This window comes from Nyctereutes procyonoides, unplaced genomic scaffold, assembly GCF_905146905.1.
Source record: "Nyctereutes procyonoides isolate TBG_1078 unplaced genomic scaffold, NYPRO_anot_genome, whole genome shotgun sequence".
Classification (NCBI taxonomy): Eukaryota; Metazoa; Chordata; class Mammalia; order Carnivora; family Canidae; genus Nyctereutes; species Nyctereutes procyonoides.
Genome location: NW_026575052.1, coordinates 68,807,040 through 68,831,411, shown reverse-complemented (window position 1 = coordinate 68,831,411; position 24,372 = coordinate 68,807,040). Strand labels below are relative to the sequence as shown.

Here is a 24,372-nt window from a genome sequence, read left to right as displayed (position 1 = left end):
ATAAGATAAAACCTGACTCAGTCTGAGGAGTGCCAACTCACAGTCTGGGAAGGGTGAAGTGGGGTGAGGAGTTTTCTGAGTAGAGCTAGCATAGTTATGCCCAGACTAATGCATCTTTTTTTAAAAAATCTGTTTCTTTCCAAACACAATCATCCTCCTAGTCACCCAAGCTTAAAATCTTCACATTATTTTTGACATTTTATTCACTTTTGCTTCAACAAATAATCAGCTGCCCAACTGTCTTGATTCAGCATGTTCTTTCCTCTGTTCACATGAATGCCTGAATTCCTATTCTCACGACAGTAGTTATATCCTTTTTTCACCATTTTCCTACAGCTGCATTTTTTCTTTCACTCAACACATATTTAGGAGCACTTCCTGTGTACCTGGACTGTTAGTGCCAGTATTACAGAATTGAAAACAATAAACATGGCTGTCACAAAGCCTACAAATCTAATAGAATGCTGTAGATTCAATGCTGTAATCAAGTAGGGACAGTGTGCTAAGCCACAGTGAAGGCTTCCTCCTCCTAGAGAAAGAGAGATTTAGACTGAAGCCTGAAAGGTGAATAGAAGTACACCAGCTACAGATGAGACAGTTGGATTGTATAAGGAACATGCAGTTAGAAGGGACAGCATATGCAAGGATTGAAAGATTTGGGTAGGTGGAAAGTAATGAGATAATAGAACTAAGCTGGTATCTAGCATCGTAAATAATTTAGACTTTTGGGGCAGCTGGATGGCTCAGTTGGTTAAGTGTCCAACTCTTGATTTTGGCGCTGATCTCTGGGCCCTGAAGATCAAGCCCAAAGTTGGGCTCTGCACTCAGTGTGGAGTCTGCTGGGGATTCTCTCTTCTCCCTCTCCCTTCCCCCTACTCCTCCCCCTGCTTGTTTGAGCACGTTTGTGCACATGTGCATGCTTGCACACTCTCTCTCAAATCAATAAAATATTTTTTAAAAAATAATAATTTAGATTTTTGCATAAGAGCCCTGGGGGCCACTGAAAGGTTCTACAAGGAGAGTTAATGTAGCAGAAGCATTTAGGGCCTAGAGTAAAGGGGGGATGCTGAAATAAGACCTAAGAAAAGGGAAAAGTTTGATAAAGAAGATGAATTTGTTTTGTTTTGTTTTATTTTTACTTGATTTCCCCCAACTGGCCTTCTCACTTTCAATATCTTCCCCTTCCATTAGCATCCAGTGCTCTTGCATGATGCTGCCAGACTAACTCCCTGGAATACACTTCTGATCACAATTTAAAGAAGTTTAATGACATGTCTGATCATGGAATAAAATCTGAATTCCTCACCCTTTTATTCAAAGCTTACAATGAACTGGTCCCATCTCTGTTTTAAAGCTTAATTTTTAGCACTCCCCTTTATGTCTTCCTGTCCATAACCATACACTCCACACTCTTGAAGCTTTCCCACAAGCATGCCTTTATCTTAGGTTCCCTCCTCCTTTCCTGTTTGCTTACATACTAAAACCTTGTCCTCCTTCAGGTTCCTACTCAAATGTGAACCCTCCTACGATAACTTTACTTGTTTCCACTGAGAGCAATTCCTCTTTTCTCTGAATCCTCAATATGATTCAGTTCACATTATAATAGTATTTGTCACCTCCTCCATGTGGTAGAACTGTTTAGAGAAGCAAGACATGAACTCTGGAATTCAACTGTCTGGATTCAGATCCTAGCCCTGACATTTCCTAGCTGTGTGATGTTAAGCGCATCTCTTAAATTCTCTGTGTGTCATTCCTCCTTTGTAAAATAAACATTCCTTCTGTGTAAGGCACTGTGGGGATTAAGCAAGTAAATACTGTAAAAATGCTTAATTTTGTATTTAGCAATAGTATAATATAAATATTTGGTATGATCATGCCATTATTTTTATCATGTACATGGAGCATCCACTCTTCTAAACTATAACTTGAGGACCTAGTCCACAGCTGATTTATTTTAATGACTTCTAAATTGCAGACTAACTAAATAGTGAATGAGTGAATCAGTAATTAGACTTTTCACATAGTTTATTTTGAAGGTAACATTTTCTTTGTTAAATTAGCTAAAATAGATCATTGATCAAATATTTAATATATTTACATTTTTTGTGTGTGGAGCACACAGAATATATGGAGAAGCATGCCTTCTTTGGTTTTACATTGATTCAGGGGGGATACCCATATAGTTAAGTATGGTATAAGATAAAGTTAAAAAGTGCATAGTCAAAAAGTGATTATGGGAATTCAAAGGTAGGAGCTGGAACAATCAGAAAAGAATTCACTGAGATAGGATATAATTATACTAATTGTGAGAATGGTAACTTTTAGAACAAAGTATACATAAATCAACTCTCCTAATATGTTAGACAAAATTTATTGGATGCCCAATGTACCAGGCACTATATTTACCAATTCAAACTTCAAAACAGTCTCATCTGGAAGTGTTAGGATTGTGTTCATTGTAAAGATGGGAAAACTGAGGAAGAGCAAGGCAATGTTAAGTAATTCGTCAATGTTAGTAAAGAACAGACCTAAGATTGGAACCCAGAGAGACTAGATGCAGAACCTGGATTCTCCCATCACCACACTCCAAAATTAGGAGTTCTACTTCACTATTTGCTGAACTCTTTCTAATAATATATTTTATTAAGTTCACTGGAATTTCATTTTCTATTATTTTTTAAGCTATACCTCGTCCATGGATGTTAAAAGAAATTGACTATTATTCTTTCATTTATTTCTGACTGCCTCAATCTTTCATATACAGTAACAAGTCTTCAAATTTTTCATCTGTGAAATAGAAGCTTGAAGCTCTAACAGTAGTTCCTTCAAGAGCAATTATTTCCTCCAAAATAAAAAAATTATGCAGACTTCTATCTTACATTGTTCACCTTTGCTTATTCATGTCCTTAATCATTGTTCAGTGTGCAATGGAAAACTTTGCAATAAGTCACAGGATTTTGTAGCTTCCAGGAATCCACTGTGCTAGAATAATCTCTAAATCCATTTCTAGTGGAAATACGTGAGATTTTGTATATTCTACACTTTAGGTCCCTCTTGTACTAGTTTCTATTCTGTCATTTCTCTCTGCCATGAGAAGAAACACATATCCCCTGATCCTTTAATCTTCTACCAAGTTTTCTTCATTTGTTCTTTTTTCCCCCTAAACTTACCCTTCTTCCTTCAGCTCAGATTCCTTACTAAACAATACAGCTTATTTTTTAGAGCTTTTAATTACTGCCAGACCCTCGTGTAAAGGAACTATTTCCAAAATATATGAGCTAAAACTTAAAACACACATTGACAGAATTTCAGCTTGTTTTGTGAAAATAGCAAATAAAGGAAATGGTTTTTATATCAATTTTTGGATGACTCCCAGCACTTTCCTGATAGATTGAACTTTAAAATCACATCTTTATCTGCATCTTCAGCATAGATCTAGAGAATTAGAAAACTAAGGACAAATACCACATATACACAAAGCAACATTATCTCTTGGCCACACATATAAGGTAAAAACCTTCCTTTGGTTTCTTCTTAATATCAACCTTTTTCCCACTCCTTGAGAATTTAATTCTAATGGTATTGGAAGTACTTAGCTTAATATCTTTTTACAGTAGAACTATTTGAGAAATACCATCAGAGAGCTATAGGTAATGTTATTCTTGGCACTTTTGGAGGGTGGGGCTCCATTTGTAAGTTACCAGCAAGAAAACGTCAGCACCCATCCCATTTCCCCCAGCTGTGCTTTATGTTTACTAATATTTATATCTTTGAGATTTTAAAAAAACTAAAATAACACTCAGGATTTTAGGAGTGAGTGTATTTTTCTGTTATGAAGACCTTGTTTTCAGCAAAACCAGTTCAGGCCTGCTGCTCTAGCATAAGAGTATATAAGTCTACATTCTTGAACAGCATTTATTTAGATTTCTTAAGCAGGGCCAAGCCAATTCCTATTCTATGAGGGCTTGTTCAAAACCACCAGTAGCATGTGAAAGGTAATACATACAGTTCATTGCACATGCCTTTTGACTGCCCTCCACCTGCCCCACACACACACAACCCACTCCAGAATTGATCACTTGTTCCTTTGTGCCCACTGAACCTGCACAGATGTTATCACAGCACTTGTGCTATTTTAATGCAGCTCCTTGTTTACAGGTCTCTCTTCTCTTTCTTATTGGCCTTTGTATCTACAGCATGTAGTATAGTATCTGGCTCATGGTAAATGCTTCATTAATATTTGCTTCGTGATAACTCTGGAGTGAGAAGAATTAGTGAAGCAGTTGAGCCAGGTACTAAGTAGATTGATTGGGGAGTACAATGCAGGATAATATTCCCAGGACTGGTTCAGACAGGGGAAAGATACTACTAGAAATGTGGAGGTAGGAATCAGCAAGGCTCCAGTGAGTATGACAATGGAGGGCAGCCTGGCCGGCCCACCTGGGAAGATAAAGAGAGTGCCAAAGGCTAAGAGACAATTCATAGAAACTCCTGAAAGTTAGAAGTAAAGAACTTAGGTTTGATTTGAAAGCAATAGACTCTGTAGTCTTTTGATTTAGACAATGAATGATAAAAAATATATTTTAAAGTTTTATTCAAAAGGATGTGTGCTTATGTCAAAATTCCTATGTGAAATTTTGATTTTAGTCTGTGGGTCATCAGCTGATCCTGAAGGTCTCTTTCTTTCTGTTCTCATCCCACAGGTTGTTATTTTGTATTTTGAGCCAAGCACGTTTCGCTGTATTCTCCTAAGATGGGTCCGTCTTCTCGGTTTTGCTACTGTTTACGGAACTGTCACTCTCAAGCTTCACAGGTATATTGTATTTCATTAGTTTTCATTCCCAGGGGAAGATCAAAGTGTTTGGCTTAGCATGTAATTACAAGCTGGGTCAGCCACTTAAATGGTGTAATTTCGCGAATTTAGACAGCAAGACAATACGTATTCTTTTTCATTTTCAAGGCAGTATCATTAGGATTATCTAGGAAAATCTTTAATACAACTGAATTTGAACAATATGCTTTAATAAAATGTGCCATTGGGTATGGAAAATTTAATTCTGAATAAAAAATAGTCTAGAATAAATGCAAGACAATACTGACTAGCTAAGAACAGGAACACCGTTGAAATAATAATCCAAGTCCAGAGCACCCAAAGAATCCTTATATAGTAGAATTTAGCCGTATGTTGACTTGACAGAAGCTACTGTTCTTCATTCATAAATTACATGCCCCAGGATAATCCTGCTGATGTTCAATGGGTGAAGTTCAAAAAACAGTGTTTTTGACTGTCCTCTTCAACCAACATGCTTTAATGATTATCAACCTTATAAATTAGAGGATGAATAAGTCCCCTTATACTTTCAAAACTCCCTACTTTTCTTAATGTATATGATACACATAAAGAAGAAAGAGGCATATAGTATATTACTTATCCATAAAGGGCTTTCCCTTGTCTCCTCTTTCCAAGCTTTCTCAGTACAGTGGTGCCAAAGACCACTGGAGAGAGAGCATAATTTCTCCCTGACAATAAAACTGCATCTTTGTAAAGGAAACCCTTTATGCTGATTAGCTTTAAAGCTGTTTTCATAACCATAGTAAGCCATTCATATTTCCATGCTAATGTGATCATAAGTGCTTCTCAATAAAAGTATTTTAATATGGCTCAGACACAGTTTATCTTAGAGCCATAATATGTGTTATATTTGTCTTTAAATATTCCCCTTTCAATCTTCCTTAAAATGTGATCATTGTGCTATCTACTACATAAGAATCTCCATTTATTTTCAAGTTCTTGTTTTGTTTTGTTTTTTTGTTTCATTGGTACTTATTTACTGGAAATGCTCCAGAGTATGTTCTTAAATAAATGTAAATAACCTTAACTCTCAAGATTCCTTTCTTATATATGTCCTATAGTACAAAGAACATTGGACTGGATTTCAGGAGATCCAGCTTAAATCTCATTTTAGCCTCTGACTCTAGGAAATCCTAGGCTTCTACTTCCTACAAAAGGAAAGGATTAGGCTAATCTCTAATATTCTTTCTGACATTCTTTTTATTCCATATCACAGCACACTTTGCTATTCTGTCCTTGTAGTCTTCGAGTATCTTCCGGTTTCCATTCCTTATATGATAGCTATTTTCAACTGATGCTCACCAAAAGGAAATGAATAATCTTTGGCAACCTATAAGAGACTATAAGCCTTCTAGAAATCCTGAGAGAATGGGTGACCTCTTGAGATTTAAAAATGATCTCTTTCCCTATGAGTCTAGCACTTAACATCTCTTGGGGCCTCTATTATATAATACAGTTTGTTTATTTAATTACCTTCTTCATTTTTACCTAATTTACTTTCTCTTTGAAATGAGGATCTTACCATTGAATCCCCAGCTCTCAGCACAATGGCTGATACACAGGAGGTGTTTAGTACATATTAGTCAATGATTTAATGAATAAAAATGTCAGATGCAGACTTGGAAGCTGCTTCCAACAGTTCTCTCCACACATAATGCATTCACAGTCCCCTGACTTACTACATGTCCCCACATGTCTAGAACATATAACTCTGTGGTCTGCAAGAGGCTGTTTGGTGGGGAATGCAAACACAGTATTAAATAGCACTGAATCATGTAATGAGAAAATTACTTCCATTCAGATGCTCTTTTACATCCTTCTGATTATTTCCAAGAGAAAAATCAATGTGGAACTAGTAGGTCTCTAACATTTGCTAAACACTTGTTAATCTCTTTTTGCAACAAAGAGCAGATCAAGCTGCAGGCTTTCCACTGCAATGCTACTTAGATATAACTTATTGACCATCTCACTGTATTTCTATAGTTACTTTCTATTTCTGGATTATCAGTTTTTCATTTAAAGTAGCAATGTAAAGTTTCCTTTAAAATATGTTTAGCAATAAATTATTTAGCAATAAATAGAAATTGATTTAAAGAATATATAGCTACTACACAGACCCAGGAAGAAATCTTGACTATGGTATGCAAACAATTGGAATTTGAGAAATTAGATTAGTCCATCATTCTTCTCTTTATTTTAAAGACTGGACTTAAAGCTACTTCTGTTTATGTGTCTTTAGAAGTTATTGTAGTGAAGAGTTACCACTGAAGGCTTAAATCAAGTAGAAACTGTTGCTAACGTAATGAGCTGAATTACTCTTCTGAACCATATAGCTTTATACTATATTCTGGCTTTTTTCAAATTGCTCAAATTTAAACAATTCCAATATTGCTTAAGTCTATAAAACTAAACAATTAGCATCCCAGAGAAATGTGAACAACCCAGTGGAAGTGACTGGCTGAACCAGTTTTATATTCCTCATTCTTCGTTGTGCATCTTGCCCATATTTATACATTTAGATATTTGTTAAGTGAATGAATGGATGGATGGTTAGAGTGAATGTAAGCTGCCAAGGGTGTCTTGGTTGATATTTTTTTAGATTCAAGCAACATGTGGCCCTGACGAAAGGACTTTTAAGATTTTATCATAACATGATAAAGCGGAAAGACAGAAAGGGGTGCCTGGGTGGCTCAGTTGGTTAAGTATCTGCCTTTGGCTCAGGTCATGATCTCAGGGTCATAGGATCAAGCCCGACGTGGGGCTCTCTGCTCCATGGAAAGTCTGTTGCTTCCTCTCCCTCTTCCTCTGCTGCCCCTTCCCCTGAGCTCATGCACTCTCACTCACTCCCTCTCTATCTCAAATAAATAAATAAATAATATTTTAAAAAATTAAAATACCTCTATTTTAAAGAGGAAAGACATAAATCCAACAAATCCAAATTCAAAATTTTAGTTCTGCTATTAACTATTTATACAGCAAGAATAAATTATTTTAACAAATGAAAATCAATTTTCTCACCAGACCTATAAAGCTGTTATAAAGCTAAACAGGACTGGAATATATGTAAATATATCAAGGGGATATGGCTACTATGGCTGAATTAAGCAATAAGGAAATTCATTGGGAGGATATGGAGAAAGGCACAGAACTAGGCTCTAGAGAACCTGACCCAAATAGATTGAGGGATCAAGATAGCATGGTGAATGCCATATATCATTTCCATAGATACTTCATTTTTTTATTTCAATATTTTTTTTTCAAAATTTAAATCCTACCTCTCCAGGCAGAAAATTCTAAGGAAATTATCGGTACAGATACATAAAGTGACTATTAAAGTCCCTTGAGACTAGGATAGGCGAGAAAGACCTGAGTTTTTGTTTTATTTCAGTCACTTTCCTCAAGGTTTAGTAAAATTATGGAACATTTCTTTCTCCATCCCCTGGTTTCTCACTGATTGATTGTAGTATTTACAGAATTCCAGGAGCCTTGAAAACTTGGAGCAAGTATGAAAAAGGAATAGAATATCACAGAAATGATACTATTAGCCTGGGAGGGAACTTAAAGGTTTCATTCACTTTTATCAAATTTTCCACTTTTCAATTTAGCAGTCTTGCCCTACATTTGAGAATCATACAGTCAGAGACTGCCATGCCAATCCCAAGGGAAATTGCAAAAGAGTCTAATCAATTAATGATTAACAGTGCAATATAGGGGTGTAACAAGTTGGAGTCAAGGAGAGAGTGGTTTGCCTCTTCATGGAGGAGTCTTTTACCACCGACATTTAGAATCACTATCGTGTGATGGTGATAAAAAGCAGACCAGCTTTCAGTTGTCTTTATTATTACCCTAAGATCTCTACAGGCAAATGGGTCCCTTTGATACCTAGGGCAAGCCAGTCCCATTGCCCCACCTCACTGACAGCCATTCGTGCAGTGCAATTTATTTGAACCTGAAACTGTTTTGTTCCTTTTTGGAGAAAGAAAGAAGAATGGTATAGGCTTTAGCTTCTTAATATGGACCAAAGGGAAAATGGAGCTGAAGTAGGAAAAAAATGAAGATTCATTTATAAAGAGGAATTTCCTTCAGTAACTGTACATATGTTTGACTTGGGACATGAATGATACAGGACAGATCTAAAAGAACATCTAGTACCTCCATGGTTGTGTGGGTTCACAGAATACTTGCTAAGCTAGGTTTGTTTGTTTTAAGGAAATTGGAAAGGCAATATCTCTAGGTTCAGAAAAGCTATGTTTTTAGGAGGCAAAATGAGGAAATGTTTTAAATGAAAGGAGGTAAAGAGAGATTAAGAAACTTAATGCTGAAAGAACATTTTCCTGTTCCTTGTAATATGGTTTCTGAAAACAAATTGCCTTTTTCCTTTTTCTGAGGCTAATCAAGAAAAATAAACAAAAGACTTTTTTGTACTATATTTAAAATGAATATTAAAGCAAGCTGTGAAAAAGCCTTCTTCTGGCTCTGGACTAGGGATTTTCATTTCATACATTATTCAGTACTCCTTGCTCTAGATACAACACAATACGTAGCAGTTTTCTCTACTATTCTCCTTAGCACCAAATATTTACACTTTGTGAGAAGGTTTTGTATTTTTTTAACTTAATTTTTTGTTGTTGTTCCTAGTAAATTTCAAAAGTGACTGGAAGGTACCTATATTTGTTTACTTATGTATTCTTTATAGGGATACATAAAATACAGTAAGATATCTTAAATTTTTGAAAGACTGAAAGAAAAGCAAGTTAGGACTGTGTAGAGAAGCTAAGAGCTCCTAACAAAATGAAGGTTGCCTTCTTTAGCTTAACTTATGACAACCACTGGCTGGCAGGTAATTTGAGATAGAGACTGAGGCAAATTAGACTATTAGCTACAGAACCATCTGCCTTAACAGACCATTGAGCAAAGTGTTGGTTAGTCTTAATTTATGAAAGCCAGAAAAACAACAACCTTTGTTCTTAGGTGGCTGACCAAAATGCCTATGGGTGTACATGAAATTCTTCCAAAAATCTTGAATTTACCCTAGCTCACAATTGAATGATACTTAATGTCCCAAATCATGACCCAAAGGGTCTGAACATGGAATAGTTTCAAAATGGTTTTAGCCAGCTGCCCACCACAGCCAAAAGAACATATCAATAACATGTCCTTTGAACATGTAGCCTTGGACATTACATTTTGACTAGGAAATGGGAAGAGTTTGCCATATGGATCCTGGTAATGATGGAGACTTCAGGTTCTTCTTTCTGCTAAGCTCACTGTGGTTTATCATCTTTTCTGGTTGCCGCCTCTGGATGTAGAATACCTTCAAGTGGAAAATTACTCACAGTGACATTTCTTAAGAACCATATTGTCCCAGAGAAATGGGACGCATTCATACGTTTCTGAGGAAGCTCTCTTTCCCTGTCAGGGTACTATTTGGACATTGTTAATGAAAAAAAATTATTCTGACACTTGTTAAAGAATGGTAGGACAGACTTTATTCAGGGGCACAACAACATGAGATTTTTCAGCTGGGGAGAGAGATTGGGTTCAATTCAGAATACAAGGAAACGTGGGGATTTACAGTGAAGGAGCAGGGTGTGGTTCATGGATGAAAAACTGCTAAAGAAAGCACCAGAGGCAAAGGAGAATTTCTGGCTAAACCCACTTGACAGGAATCTTACAAAAGACAGGCCAAGGTGGTCTCAGATATCAAGGGTGGGAGATTCTCACTAAGCTGACTAAGTAAGATTCTTGCTACAATTGGGCAATGCGAACACAAGGGAAGTCCAAACGTTGGGCCCAGTGGAGCAGGAGGCTCAGAGGAGCCTGGCTAGCCTGTGATTAAGGAGAGAATCTTTGTCAATAGGAAGCTAAATAAGTTCCAAAGCCAAGGAAAGTTACTTAGCTTCAGAGGCAAATTACAAAATATCAGTCTTACCTCACACACCCACACTTTGCATATACTAGAAAATAACTAGATGCCCTATAGAAAAATGACATACTGGGACAATTTATAAAATAAAGGTTTCAAATTCATGTTTTGGAACTATGATGCTGGCATTTTAAGAGATTTGGGGAAAAACTTAGATTTGTACATAATTTGACTTTGTTTTCCAGTTTCTCAGCTCATTTGGGATATCAAGATTTAAATAATTTCCCTACAGATATTTTTACGATTTTAAATTATTTGCAATGAAACAGGAAAGATCAAAAGTCATTTGGCTTGTAACAATAGAAATTTACTTCATAATTTCATCAATTCAAGAAGCATTGGCATGGAATGCACCATAGTGACTCGTGCTAATACAAAACTATTTATGTGCTATCCTGACTCTAATTAACTTTCAGAAAGTGTGTAGTTACACACCTTAGTTTTGCAGGCACTACATTTCTGTCATTCTGATCATTCATATGCTTGGAAGGGCCTAAAGGATGAGAGGCCCTTGAAAACCTGAGAAATAAGCAAATTGTGCCCTGTCACTTCTTCCTGTGTGCATCTCCCCTTTGTTGGCATTCTCATAATCCATCCCAACATGCCTAAATCCCTAAGTCCGTGGGACTTTGCATAAGGACTAGCCCTTATTAATGGCTCCCCAGAAATCATGAAAATAGAATCTCCTAAGTTCCAATGAATTATTCTTTGATTATAAAATCTCTAACTAGAGCATAAAACAATTCCTGCTCATTCCTCCCCACCCTGCCCCTTTTCATGACTTCACACTGCCTTGTCTAGCTTCCTATAGGATGTCAGCTCAATGACCCTAAATATTGTTAATTATGTTGGCATACTTATCACTTTCAGAAGCTAATTAAGTGTTGCTGGCTTGAATAACTTCATTTATGAATTAATATGTTCAGTTTAATCTACTTATAGGAAGTAAAATATTTTGGGAAATATAAGCATATTGATAAAAGATGTCTTATTAACTAGAGATCTGTACTCATGCAGGACCTTTAAAACATCAATGACTAGCTTTTTAATACAATTAAAAATAAAATCAAAACTCATTTTTTAATTGTTCGACTTTTCAGAATGTATTAAATGTTAGACATGAATAAAATGGGAATATATCTCACTCAGAAAACTAAAGAGACTTAAAGCTTCTTTATTTTGTCTGACGTTGGATGTCCTACTTGGCTGTTTTGTGACACATACTTTTGAAATATACTTTATTTTATAACATCTACATCAAAATTTTTCAATATTAAACTTCTCTTTTAGTTTTTTGCTGTACATATATATACATGCTCTAGTTTCTAATCACAGCATCAACATTTTATGTCAAGATTTCTAGAAATAGGTATGAATTAGAATATATAGTTTAGGGGCTGTGTGGCCCATCAGAAACATGGGATTTTTTTTTATTGCCTGGATTATATGGTTTCAACTTATATATGTATGTATGTAATTGTGTGTGTGTTAATCAACTTTAAAATTATGAATAAAAACCCATCTAGTAATTCAGAATTAGTACTTTTCAAACTATAGTTAATAAATATTTTATCCTACTGTTCTTTGTTAGAAACTAACAAATCTTATAGTGGAAATGTTTCTTTTCCTCAAGTAGACATAAGAAAATAAGTGGGAGGGCAGCCTGAGTGACTCAGCGGTTTAGCGCCGCCTTCAGCCCAGGGCATGATCCTGGGGACCTGGGATTGAGTCCCCTGTCGGGTTCCCTGCATGGAGCCTGCTTCTCTCTCTACCTGTGTCTTTGCCTCTCTCTCTCTCTCTCTTTCTCTCTCTCTCCTTTCTGTCTCTCATGAATAAATAAATAAAATCTTTTAAAAAAAGAAAAGAAGTGGGAAATGAGATTAATTCATTCTGTAGCAGAAAGAAAGGCAGACAGATTTTAAAGGGCCGGTGAAAAATAAATAAATAAATAAATAAATAAATAAATAAATAAATGCCCCAGTAAGTGCTCACTTCAGCAGTGCATATACTAAAATTAGAACAGAGAAAAGATGAGCATGGCCCCTGCACAAAAATGACACAGATTCCTGAAGCATTCCATACTTTTTACTAAAGACCTGCTGTAATAAATATTTTAACTTAAACATAAAAAATAAAGAAAGATATAAATGCCATGGTGAGGCAGTTTGCTCCTGCAAGCCCTTGACTGCTATCACCTTCTGTTATCAGGGCCCAGAGGGGAGGCACTTGGTTTCCATTGTTGTATGGACACACCTGTGTCCTTTTGTTGCACCAGTTCCCCTGGCCTCTGGTTACCCTGCTACCAGTCACCTAGCATTTGCATGTATCCAGTCCAAAATACCTGAGTTGGATTTACATTTTCATTCAGTTTAAAATGATTTCTAATTCGAGTTATTCTTTGACCTGCAGATTATTTAGAAGTGTTATTTACTGTGAAACAAATAAAGACATTAGTGATCAAAAAAACTCCCTCTCCCTTTCACACGCAATGGTTTCACTGATGAATTATACCACTGATTTAAAGAATTAACATTAATTATTTGCACACCATTGTGAAAATAGAAAAGACAACACTTCCTATTCATTCTAAGAGACTAGTATTACCCTGATACCAAAAATAGATAATATATCACAAGAAAACAAAACTGCAGACTAATATCTCATGAATATAGACATAAAACTCTCAGTCCAGACAGAATCCAGTAACCTCCAAAAAGGCTTATACATCATGACCAGGTGGGATTTAGCCTATAAATACAAAAAACAATCAATGTAGTAGAGTATTTTAACATAATAAAGGACAAAACCACATGATCATCTCAACAAATGTAGAAAAACCATTGACAAAAATCTAATATGCTCTCGTGATAAAAAAAAAAAAATCCAGCATGGAATGGAAGGAATGGAATAAAACTTGCTCATTTGATAAAAGTTATCTATGAAAAATCCACAGCTGACATCATACTTAATAACGAAGGACTGAAGTCTTTCCCCCTAAAATTAGGAACAAGATAAGAATGTTTGCTCTTGCTACTATACATTGTCCTGGAAGTTCTCACCTGAACAATTAAGCTCCAAAAAGAAATAAAAGATATCCCGATGGAAGAAAGAAGTAAAACTATTTGCTGATGACATCATGCTCTTCTGTAGAGAACATTCTAAGGAAGCCACCAAGCCACTCTAAGTAATAAACAGGTTTAGCAATAATATTACAGTATACAAAATCAATATGCAAAACTCAGTTGTAGTTTATACACTAGCAACAAGCTAAAGCTGAAGTAAAGAGGATATTTTCACTTACAATAACATGGAAATAAAAATACGTAGGAATAAATTTAACAACAGAACTACTAGAAAGGTGCCCTGAAGACTGCAAAACATGGTGGAATGAAATTAAAGAAGACCTAAAAAAAAAAAAAAAAAAAAAAAGAAAAAGAAAGAAAAAAGAAAGATCCCTTGTTCGTGCTTTGGAAAACTTAGTAATTTCAGATTGATATATTTCCTAAATTGAATCAGCCTAATTCCTATTAAAATCCTAGCTGATTTTTTTTGTAGAAATTGACAAACTGGTTCTAAAATTCCTTTGGCAATGCAAAGGCACCAGGATAGTCAAAACAATCTTAAAAAAAAGAAGATAGTTGGAAAGACTCACACTTTCTAATTTTAAAACTTACTTCAAAGCTACAGCAATCAAAACAGTGTGAGACTAGCATAGGAAGAGACATACAGATCAATGCAGGTTTCTCTAGGCAAAAGAATGAGGTTGGACCTCTAATTCTACACCATATACAAAAATTAATTCCGAATATATCAAAGACCTAAATGTAAGAGCTAAAACTATAAAACTCTTAGAAGGATACATAAATATCCATAGTCTTGGAGAAAAAAACCCAAAGCACAAGCAAAAAGAAGAAGAAAAAAATATAGATACACTGGACTTTATCAAAATAAAAAAACTTTTGTACACCAAAGGATATGATCAAGAAAGTAATAAAATAATGTGGATAGGAGCATGGGCCAAATGAGCACAGGGTAATGGGAAATACAGGCTTCCAGTTATTCAATGAATAAGTTACAAGAATAAAAGGTACAGCATAGGGAATGTATCAATGATACCATAATGGCATTCTATACTGACAGATGGTAGCTACACTTGCAGGAATCATAGCATAATGCGTGAACTTCTCAAATTACTATGTTGTACACCTGAAAGTAATATAATACTGTGTGTCAACTATTCTTCAATAAAAAATAAAATGACAGAATGAAAGTAAAAATCCTATCCTCTCAACTGGTGCAGAAGCAGCATTTGACAAATTCAACATCCATTTATGCTAATAACTCTCAACATTAAGTAGATATAGAGGGAATGTACCTAAGCATAATAAAGGCCACACGTGGTCTCAAGGCCACAGCTAACATTGTACTTGCTGGTAAAAAGCTGAAAGCTTTTTCTCTAGCATCAGGAACAAGACAAGGGTGCCCACTTTTATTTAACATGGTGTTACAAGTCCTAGCTACAACAATTAGGCAAGAAAAATAAAAGGTATCCAAATTGGAAAGGAAGAAGTAAAACTGTCACAACTTGCAGATGATATAATATATACAGAGAATCCTAAAGACACTACCAAAAATCTATTAGAACTAATAAATGAATTCTGTAAAGTTGTAGGATATAAAATCAATATACAAAAATCTATTGTGTTCCTATACACTAATAACAAACTATCATAAAGAAAAATTAAGAAAACACTTCTATTTAAAGTTGCTTCAAAATGGGGATGCCTGGGTGGCTCAGCAGTTGAGCATCTGCCTTTGGCTCAGGATCCGGGATTGAGTCCCATATCGGGCTCCTTGTGAGAAGCCTGCTTCTCCCTCTGCCTGTGTCTCTGCCTCTCTCTCTCTCTCTCTCTCTCTCTCTCTGTATCTCTCATAAATAAATAAATAAATAAATAAATAAATAAATAAATCTTTTTTTTAAAAGACAAACTTGCTTCAGAAAGAATAAAATACCTAGGAATAAATGTAACCAAGAGACCTGTATACTGAAAGCTATAATACATTGATGAGAAAAATTGAAGAAAACACAAATGGAAGGAACAAAGCTGGAGGATTCATGCTCCCTGATTTCAAATGATAGTACAGAGTTATAGCAATCAAAACAGTATGGCATCCATATATAAAACAGACACAAAGGAATGCCTAGGTGGCTCAGTAGGTTGACTCTTGGTCTCAGCTCAGGTCTTAATCATAGGGTTATAATTCAGTCCCTGCATTGGCTCCATACACACACACACACACACACACACACACGCACACACACACACAGATCAGTGGAACAGAAGGCTATCGAGAAGTAAACACATTCATATATGGTGAATTAATTTACAACAAAGGAAGCAAGAATATACAATGGGAAAAGGATAGTCTCTTCAATAAATGGTGCTGGGAAAATTGGACAGCCCCATGCATAAGAATGAAACTGGAGCACTGTCTTACACTATATAAAAAAATTAGCTCAAAATGGATTAAGGATTCGAATATAAGACCTGAAACCATGAAATTCCTAGAAGAAAATATAGGCAGTTCCTTAATATCAGTCTTGGTTTTGAATCTGATTCCAAAAGCAAAGGCAACAGAAGCAAAAATAAAGAAGTGAGACTACATCAAAATAAAAAGCTTGTGCTCAAAAAGGAAACCACCAAAAAAATGAAAAGGCAACCTACCAAATGGGAGAAAATATTTGCAATTCATATATCTGATAAGGAGTTAATATCCAAAATATATAAAGATCTCATAAAACTTTAAATAACAAAAAAATTCTTATTTTAAAATGGGTAGAATAGACAATTTCTAAAGAAGACATGCAAATAGTCAACAGGCACATGAAAAGATGCTCAACATCACTAATCATCAGTGAAATTCAAATCAAAACCACAATGAGATATCATCTCCCACCTGTCAGAATGGCTATTATCAAAAGAACAAGAAATAACGAGTGTTGGCAAGGATATAGAGAAAAGGGAACCCTCTTACACTGTTGTTGGGAATGAAAATTGGTGCAGTCATTATGGAAAACAGTGTGGCAGTTCCTCAAAACATTAAAAATAGAACTACCATATTGTCCAGCAATTTCACTTCTGGGTATTTATCTGAAGAAAACAAAACACAAACTTGAAAAGATATATGTACCCCATGTTCATTGCATCATTATTTACAATAGCCAAGATATGGAAACAACCTAAGTGTCCACTAATGGATGAATGGATAAAAAAGATGTGGTAGATATATACAATGGAATACTATTCAGCCATAAAAAGAATAAAATATTGCCATTGAGACAACATGAATGGACCTGGAGGATATTATGTTAAGTCAAATTAGTCAGAGAAACACCAATACTGTATGATCTCACTTTTATATGTAGAACCTGAAAAACAAACAAACAAAAAAACCAAGCTCACAGATACAGAGAACGGACTGGTGGTTGCTAGAGGGTAGGTATGGGGATGGGCAAATTGGGTGAAAGGAGTCAAATAGTATAAAATAAGTAGAGCATGTGAATATGGTTAATAGTATTATATTGCATATTTAAAAGTTACTAAGAAAGTAGATCTTAAAAATCTTTATTATAAGAAAAAACTTGGTATCTATGTATGGTGACAGATGTTAACTAGACTTATTGTGTTGATCATTTCATAATATACAAATATTGGATCAATTATTATGTTGTATACCTGAAAGTAATATAATGTTATTTGTCAATTATACCTCAATTATTTTTTAAAAAGGAAAAAGGCAAATTACAGACTGGGAGGAAATATTCATTATATATATAAATATTCAAAATACTTTATTCATAACATATAAAGTTCTACAAATTATGAAAAATCAAACAATACAATAAAAATGGGAAATTGAAGAGACACTTCATAAAAGAAGACATACAAATAGCCAATAGCACATAAAAATGTGCTAATTATTATTACTGATTGGAGAGATTAAAATTAAAATCATGGTGAGATATCATTTTATAACCACTAGAGTGGCTACAATTAAAAAGATTAACACCACCAATGTTAGTGAGAATGTGGAACATATGGGACACTCATACATTGTTAGTGAAATTGAAAAATAGTATAGCTACTTTAGAAAACTCTTTGATATTTTCATACAAAGTTAAATATATGACCAACAAATTCTATTCCTGTACATTTACCCAAGATAAATAATAACATACCCATACCCTTGTGCAAGAATGATTACAGTGGCTTTCTTTATAATAGCCCCAAAATTGAACCGACCCAGTGTTCAACAGAAAAATACATAAACAAGTTCTAATAATTCATACAAAGGCATATTATTACTGAGTAATAAAAAAGACTCTAATTATCCACAATATGGAAAAATCTCAAAAATGTGTTAAGCAAAACAAGAAAAGTTCTATGTAATTCTATTTATCTGTAAATCAGCTAAAACTAATCTATATGGAAATAAATTAGAAAGGTAGTTGTATCTTGCCGAATGCCAGTGGAGACTGGCTGAAACAAGTGCACGGAATTTCCTGAACTGATGAAAGTGTGGGTTAGTATCAGAGGTAGAATTTAGTGATTCATCAGCTGCATATAACGAGCCAGTGCTCATTACTTCAGGTGCCCTCTTAATGCCCATCCCCCAGGTACCCCATCCCCACCTTCCTCTCCTTTCCAGCAATCCTCAGTTTGTTTCCTGTAGTTAAGGGTCTCTTATGATTTGCCTCCCTCTCTGTTATAATCTTATTTTATTTTTCTTCCCCTTCACCTATGTTTATCTGTTTTGTTTCTTAAATTGCAAATATGAGCGAAATCATATGGTATTTGTCTTTCTCCATAAATAAATTTAACTTTAATAAAAGAACTATATGGCAAAAAAAAAAGTGAAAACCCACAATACAGGAGAAAATATTTGCAAATTATTTATCTGATAAGGGTCTGGTATCCAGAATATGTAAAGAAGTATTACAACTCAACAAGTAAAGGACAAACAACCCAACTTTAAACATGAGAATTGAATTGAATAGACAGTTTTCCAAAGAAGATACCAAAATGGCCTATATGTACATGAAAAGATGCTTAACTTTTCATTAGTCACTAGAGATATGAAAATCAAACCACAGTGAGATAGCACTTCAAACCTACAAGGTTGGTTGTAGTCAAAAAGTCATAAAATAACAGTGTTGGTGAGGATGTGGAAAAATTAAAAACCTCATACATTGCTGGTGCGATTGTAAAATGGTACAGTCATTTTCTGAAATAGTTTGGTTCCTTAAAATATTAAACATAAAGTACCTTATCACCCAACAGTTCCACTCCTAGATATATACCCATATACCAACTGATGAATGGATAAACAATCTGTGGTATATCCATACAATGGAGTATTATTCATCAGGAAAAGTAATGAAGTGATGCTATATAGTCTATGATTTCATTTATGAAATATTCATAATAGACAAATTTATGGAGACAGAAAGTAGATTAGTGGTTACCAGGGTCTGGGGGAAATGGGGAGTAATAGTGGGTATGAAGTTTCTTTTTGGGATGATGAAGATGTTCTGGAATTAGATCAGGATTATGATAGAGTTTTAGGAATATACTAAAACCACTGAATTTTAAGAATATACCATAAGATGGTGAATTTTATGATATGTGAATGCTGTCTTTGAAAAAGAATTATTCAAATAATTATAAAGGTTCAATCAAGAAAAGGTAAACAAGGTATGTTGGTTTGTATGAAAAACAATAACTTTCTATTTACCTTTAAATTGGAGATGACAATGATGGCAATTTCCTACTTACAATGTTGTATGACAATGCTCAGAATTCCATGTTATATTTTAAAAATCATATAAACTACATATTATAATCCCAATATTATATTTTATATACATTAGAAAATACTAGAGAATAAAATTCATCAAAATGCTAACAGTATTTATATACAGCTAAGTTCTATTTTAGTGTTCATTTTTTTCTTTTTATTTGTTTATCGTTTTCTATTTCTTTTTACTTTGTCAAATATTATAGTTTTAATGAGAGAATCAAATTGCATGTAAAAATAGCTGAGTCTTTGTGATACTGTATAACACTTATGGTCTGTAATAGGCAAAGTGATGTCGTAGGCACTTCGGGACCTGCAAAATTTAAGTCAGAGTTTTAAATCTAGCGATTAGACAAAGTATAAATAGTTAAAAAGCATGAGAACCAAAGAGCAATGACAATAATACTTCAAAATTAATTTCCAAAGTTTCATTGACAATGACCAAAAGTTCTTCTATTTCAAGATTTATTAATATCATCTGAAGAGTTAATAATATTACCAGTCAAACTGACCAGTATTTACATCCTCATACAGCAAATCTCCTGAATTTCTTTTGTGGTGGCATCTTCTACTTGCTACCTAATATTTTGTTTGTGTATTTTACTGTGTGTTAAGGTAAAGGTGAATGCAACAGTAATTTTAGAGTTTTTAATATATTTCATTATTTTATTATTTATATTGTTTAGTACTTCTTTTATATGAGACCAACACCTAAAAATGAGCTAAATATATTAATGTGCAGCTATTCATTAAGAATTTTTTCTTATTTTTATAAGTAATAACACATACAAAAGAGTAACTGTATATTTGCAAAGAATTTTGTCATCTTTTTTGTGGTTCCTTATGGTCTGGCACTATTCTTTATCTATAAATGCATGCTGAAGAGACTGAAAGACCTACAGTATTAGATCTTATAAAACTTGGGACGCCTGGGTGGCACAGTGGTTGAGCATCTGCCTTTGGCTCAGGACATGATCCCAGTCCAGGAATCAAGTCCCGCACTGGGCTCCCTGCATGGAACCCTGCTTCTCCCTCTGCCTATGTCTCTGCCTCTCTCCATCTGTGTGTCTCTCATGAATAAAAAAATAAAATCTTTTTAAAAAAGGACTTTATAAAATTTTTAAAATTCTCCATAAAAAGCAAAACAAGTTTTCTATTTCAACCACATTCCAATTTGAACAATCATGATTGAAGAGAAAACAGCCTCAAACAACTTTGCCTTAGGATATCCCTGGGGAAATACTTCTCTGTGATTAACCTATTTCAGAGGAAACGGGTTTTGCTTTGTTTTATTCAGATAGCAAAACTAAATCATGGTTTAGAAGTAAGAACAGATCAAAATTTAAATAGTAACATTAAATGGTGTCATTTTAGAAATTTTCTAACTACAAAACCATACAAATAGTGATATGTTTCCCTTTTGAGATTGCAATATAATTGCTCATTTAACTAATAATGCTATTAGGCAACCATCTGTAATAAATTTGTTTTTATATTTTGTCTTAAATCATATTTTTGAATACCAAAATGTCATATTAAATAGTAAAATGCTAAATTCTTAAAACACCAAAACCTGGAATGAAATTTTAATTTAAAATTATTTCTGCTGGGGTACCTGGATTGCTCTTTTGGTTAAGCAGCCAACTCTTGATTTCAGCTCAGGTCATGATCTCAGCATCCTGGGATGGAGCCTCCATTCAGCTGTGCACTCAAAGGGGAGTCAGCATGAAGATTCTCTCTCCCTCTCCCCTTCCCTCTGCTCATGTGCACTCTCTCTCTCTAAAATGAATAAATCTTTAAAAAATTATTTTATCAGTGCTAAATAATTGAAATACAAGGACAAAACCTATTTTTATACTTGTACTTGGAAGATAATGGCCATAGATTTTATATTTACCCTGGATGTAAGGAAAGGAACAGGCACATGTAATTCTTAACTTTTAATAATCTAATTTCTTCTCCTTCATCTTCAGAATGATTAATTAATTATCTGCTTATTGTGTGGAATATCTTTGTGTAGTAAGTTGGGGGCGGGAGAACAGTGGAGAAGGAGCAATAGTGTCTATATTTAAATCTTTCTCTGCAAGATTTTATCCAAAACTTTTCAAAATTAAACATCTTTGGAGCACAAACACTCAATTGCTATGAAAAGTTCTTTACTTGCAATATTGTTTTGCTTCAAACAATTCCAAAGGAATGTGGTTTAGGAAACAGGTGTTTTTGCCAAGTTAAAACAAAGAAGGTCTGAATTTAGACCAATTAGTATTATTGACCTCTATTTTAGGGAATCAAGCATGCTTTTGAGTATCAGATTTCTTCCATTTTTTTATAGGCCTAAGATGACAGAATGAACTCCTGTGAGAAAGGAATGGTCACACTGCAGATACACTAGTGCAAAGCCCAAGTTTTAATGCTAGTGCATCTTACCTCAGTTCCCTGGGGTGGGGGGGGGGGGGGAGAGAAAGAACAACCAAATGGCTAAGGACACCCTGGGACTGCAATAGACAGGGGCTGCAATGTTCAGGAAGGCACAGAAGAATTTTTTCCTTTTCTGCAGGAATAAGAACAATTGTATTTTTTTTTATTGAGGTAAAATTCATACAACATCAAATCCATCGTTTTAACCATTTTAAAATGTACAGTTCTGGCTTTTAGTACATGCATGATGTTCTATGACCGTTACCGTTATCTAATTCCAGAATACTTTTCATCACCCCCAAAATAAACTTGATGCCCATTGAGCAGACCACCCTAGCCCCGTGCCCCCAGATCCTGACAACCACAAATCTGCTTCCTGTCCCTACAGATTTAGCTATTCCAGATTCATAGAAATGGAATCATACAATATGTGGCTCTTTGTGTCTGGCTTATTTCCCTTCACATAATATTTTCAAGGTTTGTCCAAATCATAATATGTATCAGTACTTCATGGCTTTTTATTAATAAATAATATCCCATTGTATGTATATGCTGCACTTGGTTTATCCATTCATCATTTGATGGATGAGTTGTTTCCAGTCTTCACTATTATAGATAATATTACTATAAACACTCATATACAGGTTTTTTTTTGTATGAATCTGTGTTTGGGTTCTCATAGGTATGTAATAGCAGGAGTGGAATTGTTTGGTCACATGTTAAATCTATGTTTAACATTTTGAGGAACCACAAAATTGCTCTCCATGGAGGTTGTATCATTTTCTCTTCCCACCAGCAATGTATGAGGCTTCCAGCCTCTCCACATCTTCATCAACAGTTATTTTCTACCTATTTTTATTATAACTATCCCAGTCTGTGCTTTTGATATACATTACTCCAGTGACTAATGATGTTGAGGTTAATTTCGTGTGTTTTTATCTCTGTGAAGAAATGTCTATTCAAGTCCTTTATTTTTTTAATTAGACTGCCTTTTTGTTGTTGCATTTTCTGATTCTTTATTCTGAATATGGACCCTTATTAGGTAAATTATTTGAAAATATTTTCTTCCAATTCTGTGGATTTTCTTTTTCCCTTTCTTGATAGTATGCCTTTATATACAAAAAAAAATTTATCTTGATGAAGTTCAATTAATTTTTTCTTTTGTTACATGCACTTTTGGTATCATATTTAAGAAACCATTGCCTAATCCCAGATCAAAGTTTTTACTTCTTGCAAGCATTTCATAGCATTAGCTCTTATGTTTGGGTCTTTGATTCCTTTGAAATTAATTTTTGTATATCATGTAAGGTAGAGGTCTAAATTTCTTTTGCATCTGATATCCACTTGTCCCAGGACCATCTATTAAAAAGACTATTCCTTTTTTTTTTTTTTGAAAGAGAGAGAGAATGTGTGTGCACACATGTGAGAATTATAAGAGGGAGGCAGAGGGAGAGAGAAAGAGAGAGAGAATCACAGCAGGCTCCACACTCAGCATAGAGCCTGATCCTACCACCCTAAGATCATGACCTGAGCCAGAAACAAGAGTGGAACACTTAATCAACTGAGCCACCCAGGCACCCCAAAACTATTCCTTATTGAATGGTCTTGACATCATTATCAAAACTCAGTTGAACATGGATGTAATAAAGGTTTTACTTCTGGATGATCGATTTTATTCCATTGATCTATATTATGGAATAAGTGTAGTGTTATAGCAACATTTGAAATCAGAAAGTGTGAGTCTTCCTTCCTACTTAGTTTTTTCATACATTATTTGGCCATTTGAAATGTTTTGCAATTTCATATGAATTTTAGTATCAGTTTGTCCATTCCTGAAAATAAGTCAGTTGAAATTTTAATAGGGAATGCATTTCAATCTCTGGATTGACTTGAATCTACAGATCAATTTAGGAAGTATTGCCATCTCAGCAATATTATGTCTTCTGATCCATGAACACAGAAGGTCTTTCCACTTTCTCAGATCTTTAATTTCTTTCAGTGTTGTCTTACAGATTTCAACATACACATCTTTTACCTCCTTGGTTAAATTCACCACTAGGTATTTTACTCATTTCAGTGCTATAGTAAATGGAATTGTTTACTCAATTTCATTTTTGGATCTCTAGTATACAGAAATAAAAGTGATTTTTTTGTATGTTGAATTTATATCTTGTGATTTTACTAAAATTTTTTTAGCTCACATTATCTATGTGTGTCTATTCTTTAGGGATTGTTATATTTAAGATAATGTCATCTACTAATAGGGATAGTTCTACTTCTCCTGTTCCAATATGAATGCCTTTTTTTTCCTCAACTA

General features: G+C 34.5%; 1 protein-coding gene and 1 non-coding gene across 2 annotated transcripts in view; both read left to right on the top strand.

Annotated features, from left to right (window-relative positions):
• The window catches only part of GPR158 (G protein-coupled receptor 158), a 403,385-nt gene that overhangs the window by 340,047 nt on the left and 38,966 nt on the right, over positions 1-24,372 (top strand). Inside the window, exon 7 of the mRNA XM_055332362.1 lies at positions 4,704-4,813. Coding sequence (XP_055188337.1) covers positions 4,704-4,813 — 110 coding nt within the window. The remainder of the gene's footprint in view (positions 1-4,703; positions 4,814-24,372) is intronic.
• On the top strand, positions 12,763-12,864 carry LOC129514381 (U6 spliceosomal RNA). The gene has a single exon (XR_008665435.1). It is a non-coding gene; the product is annotated as a U6 spliceosomal RNA (small nuclear RNA).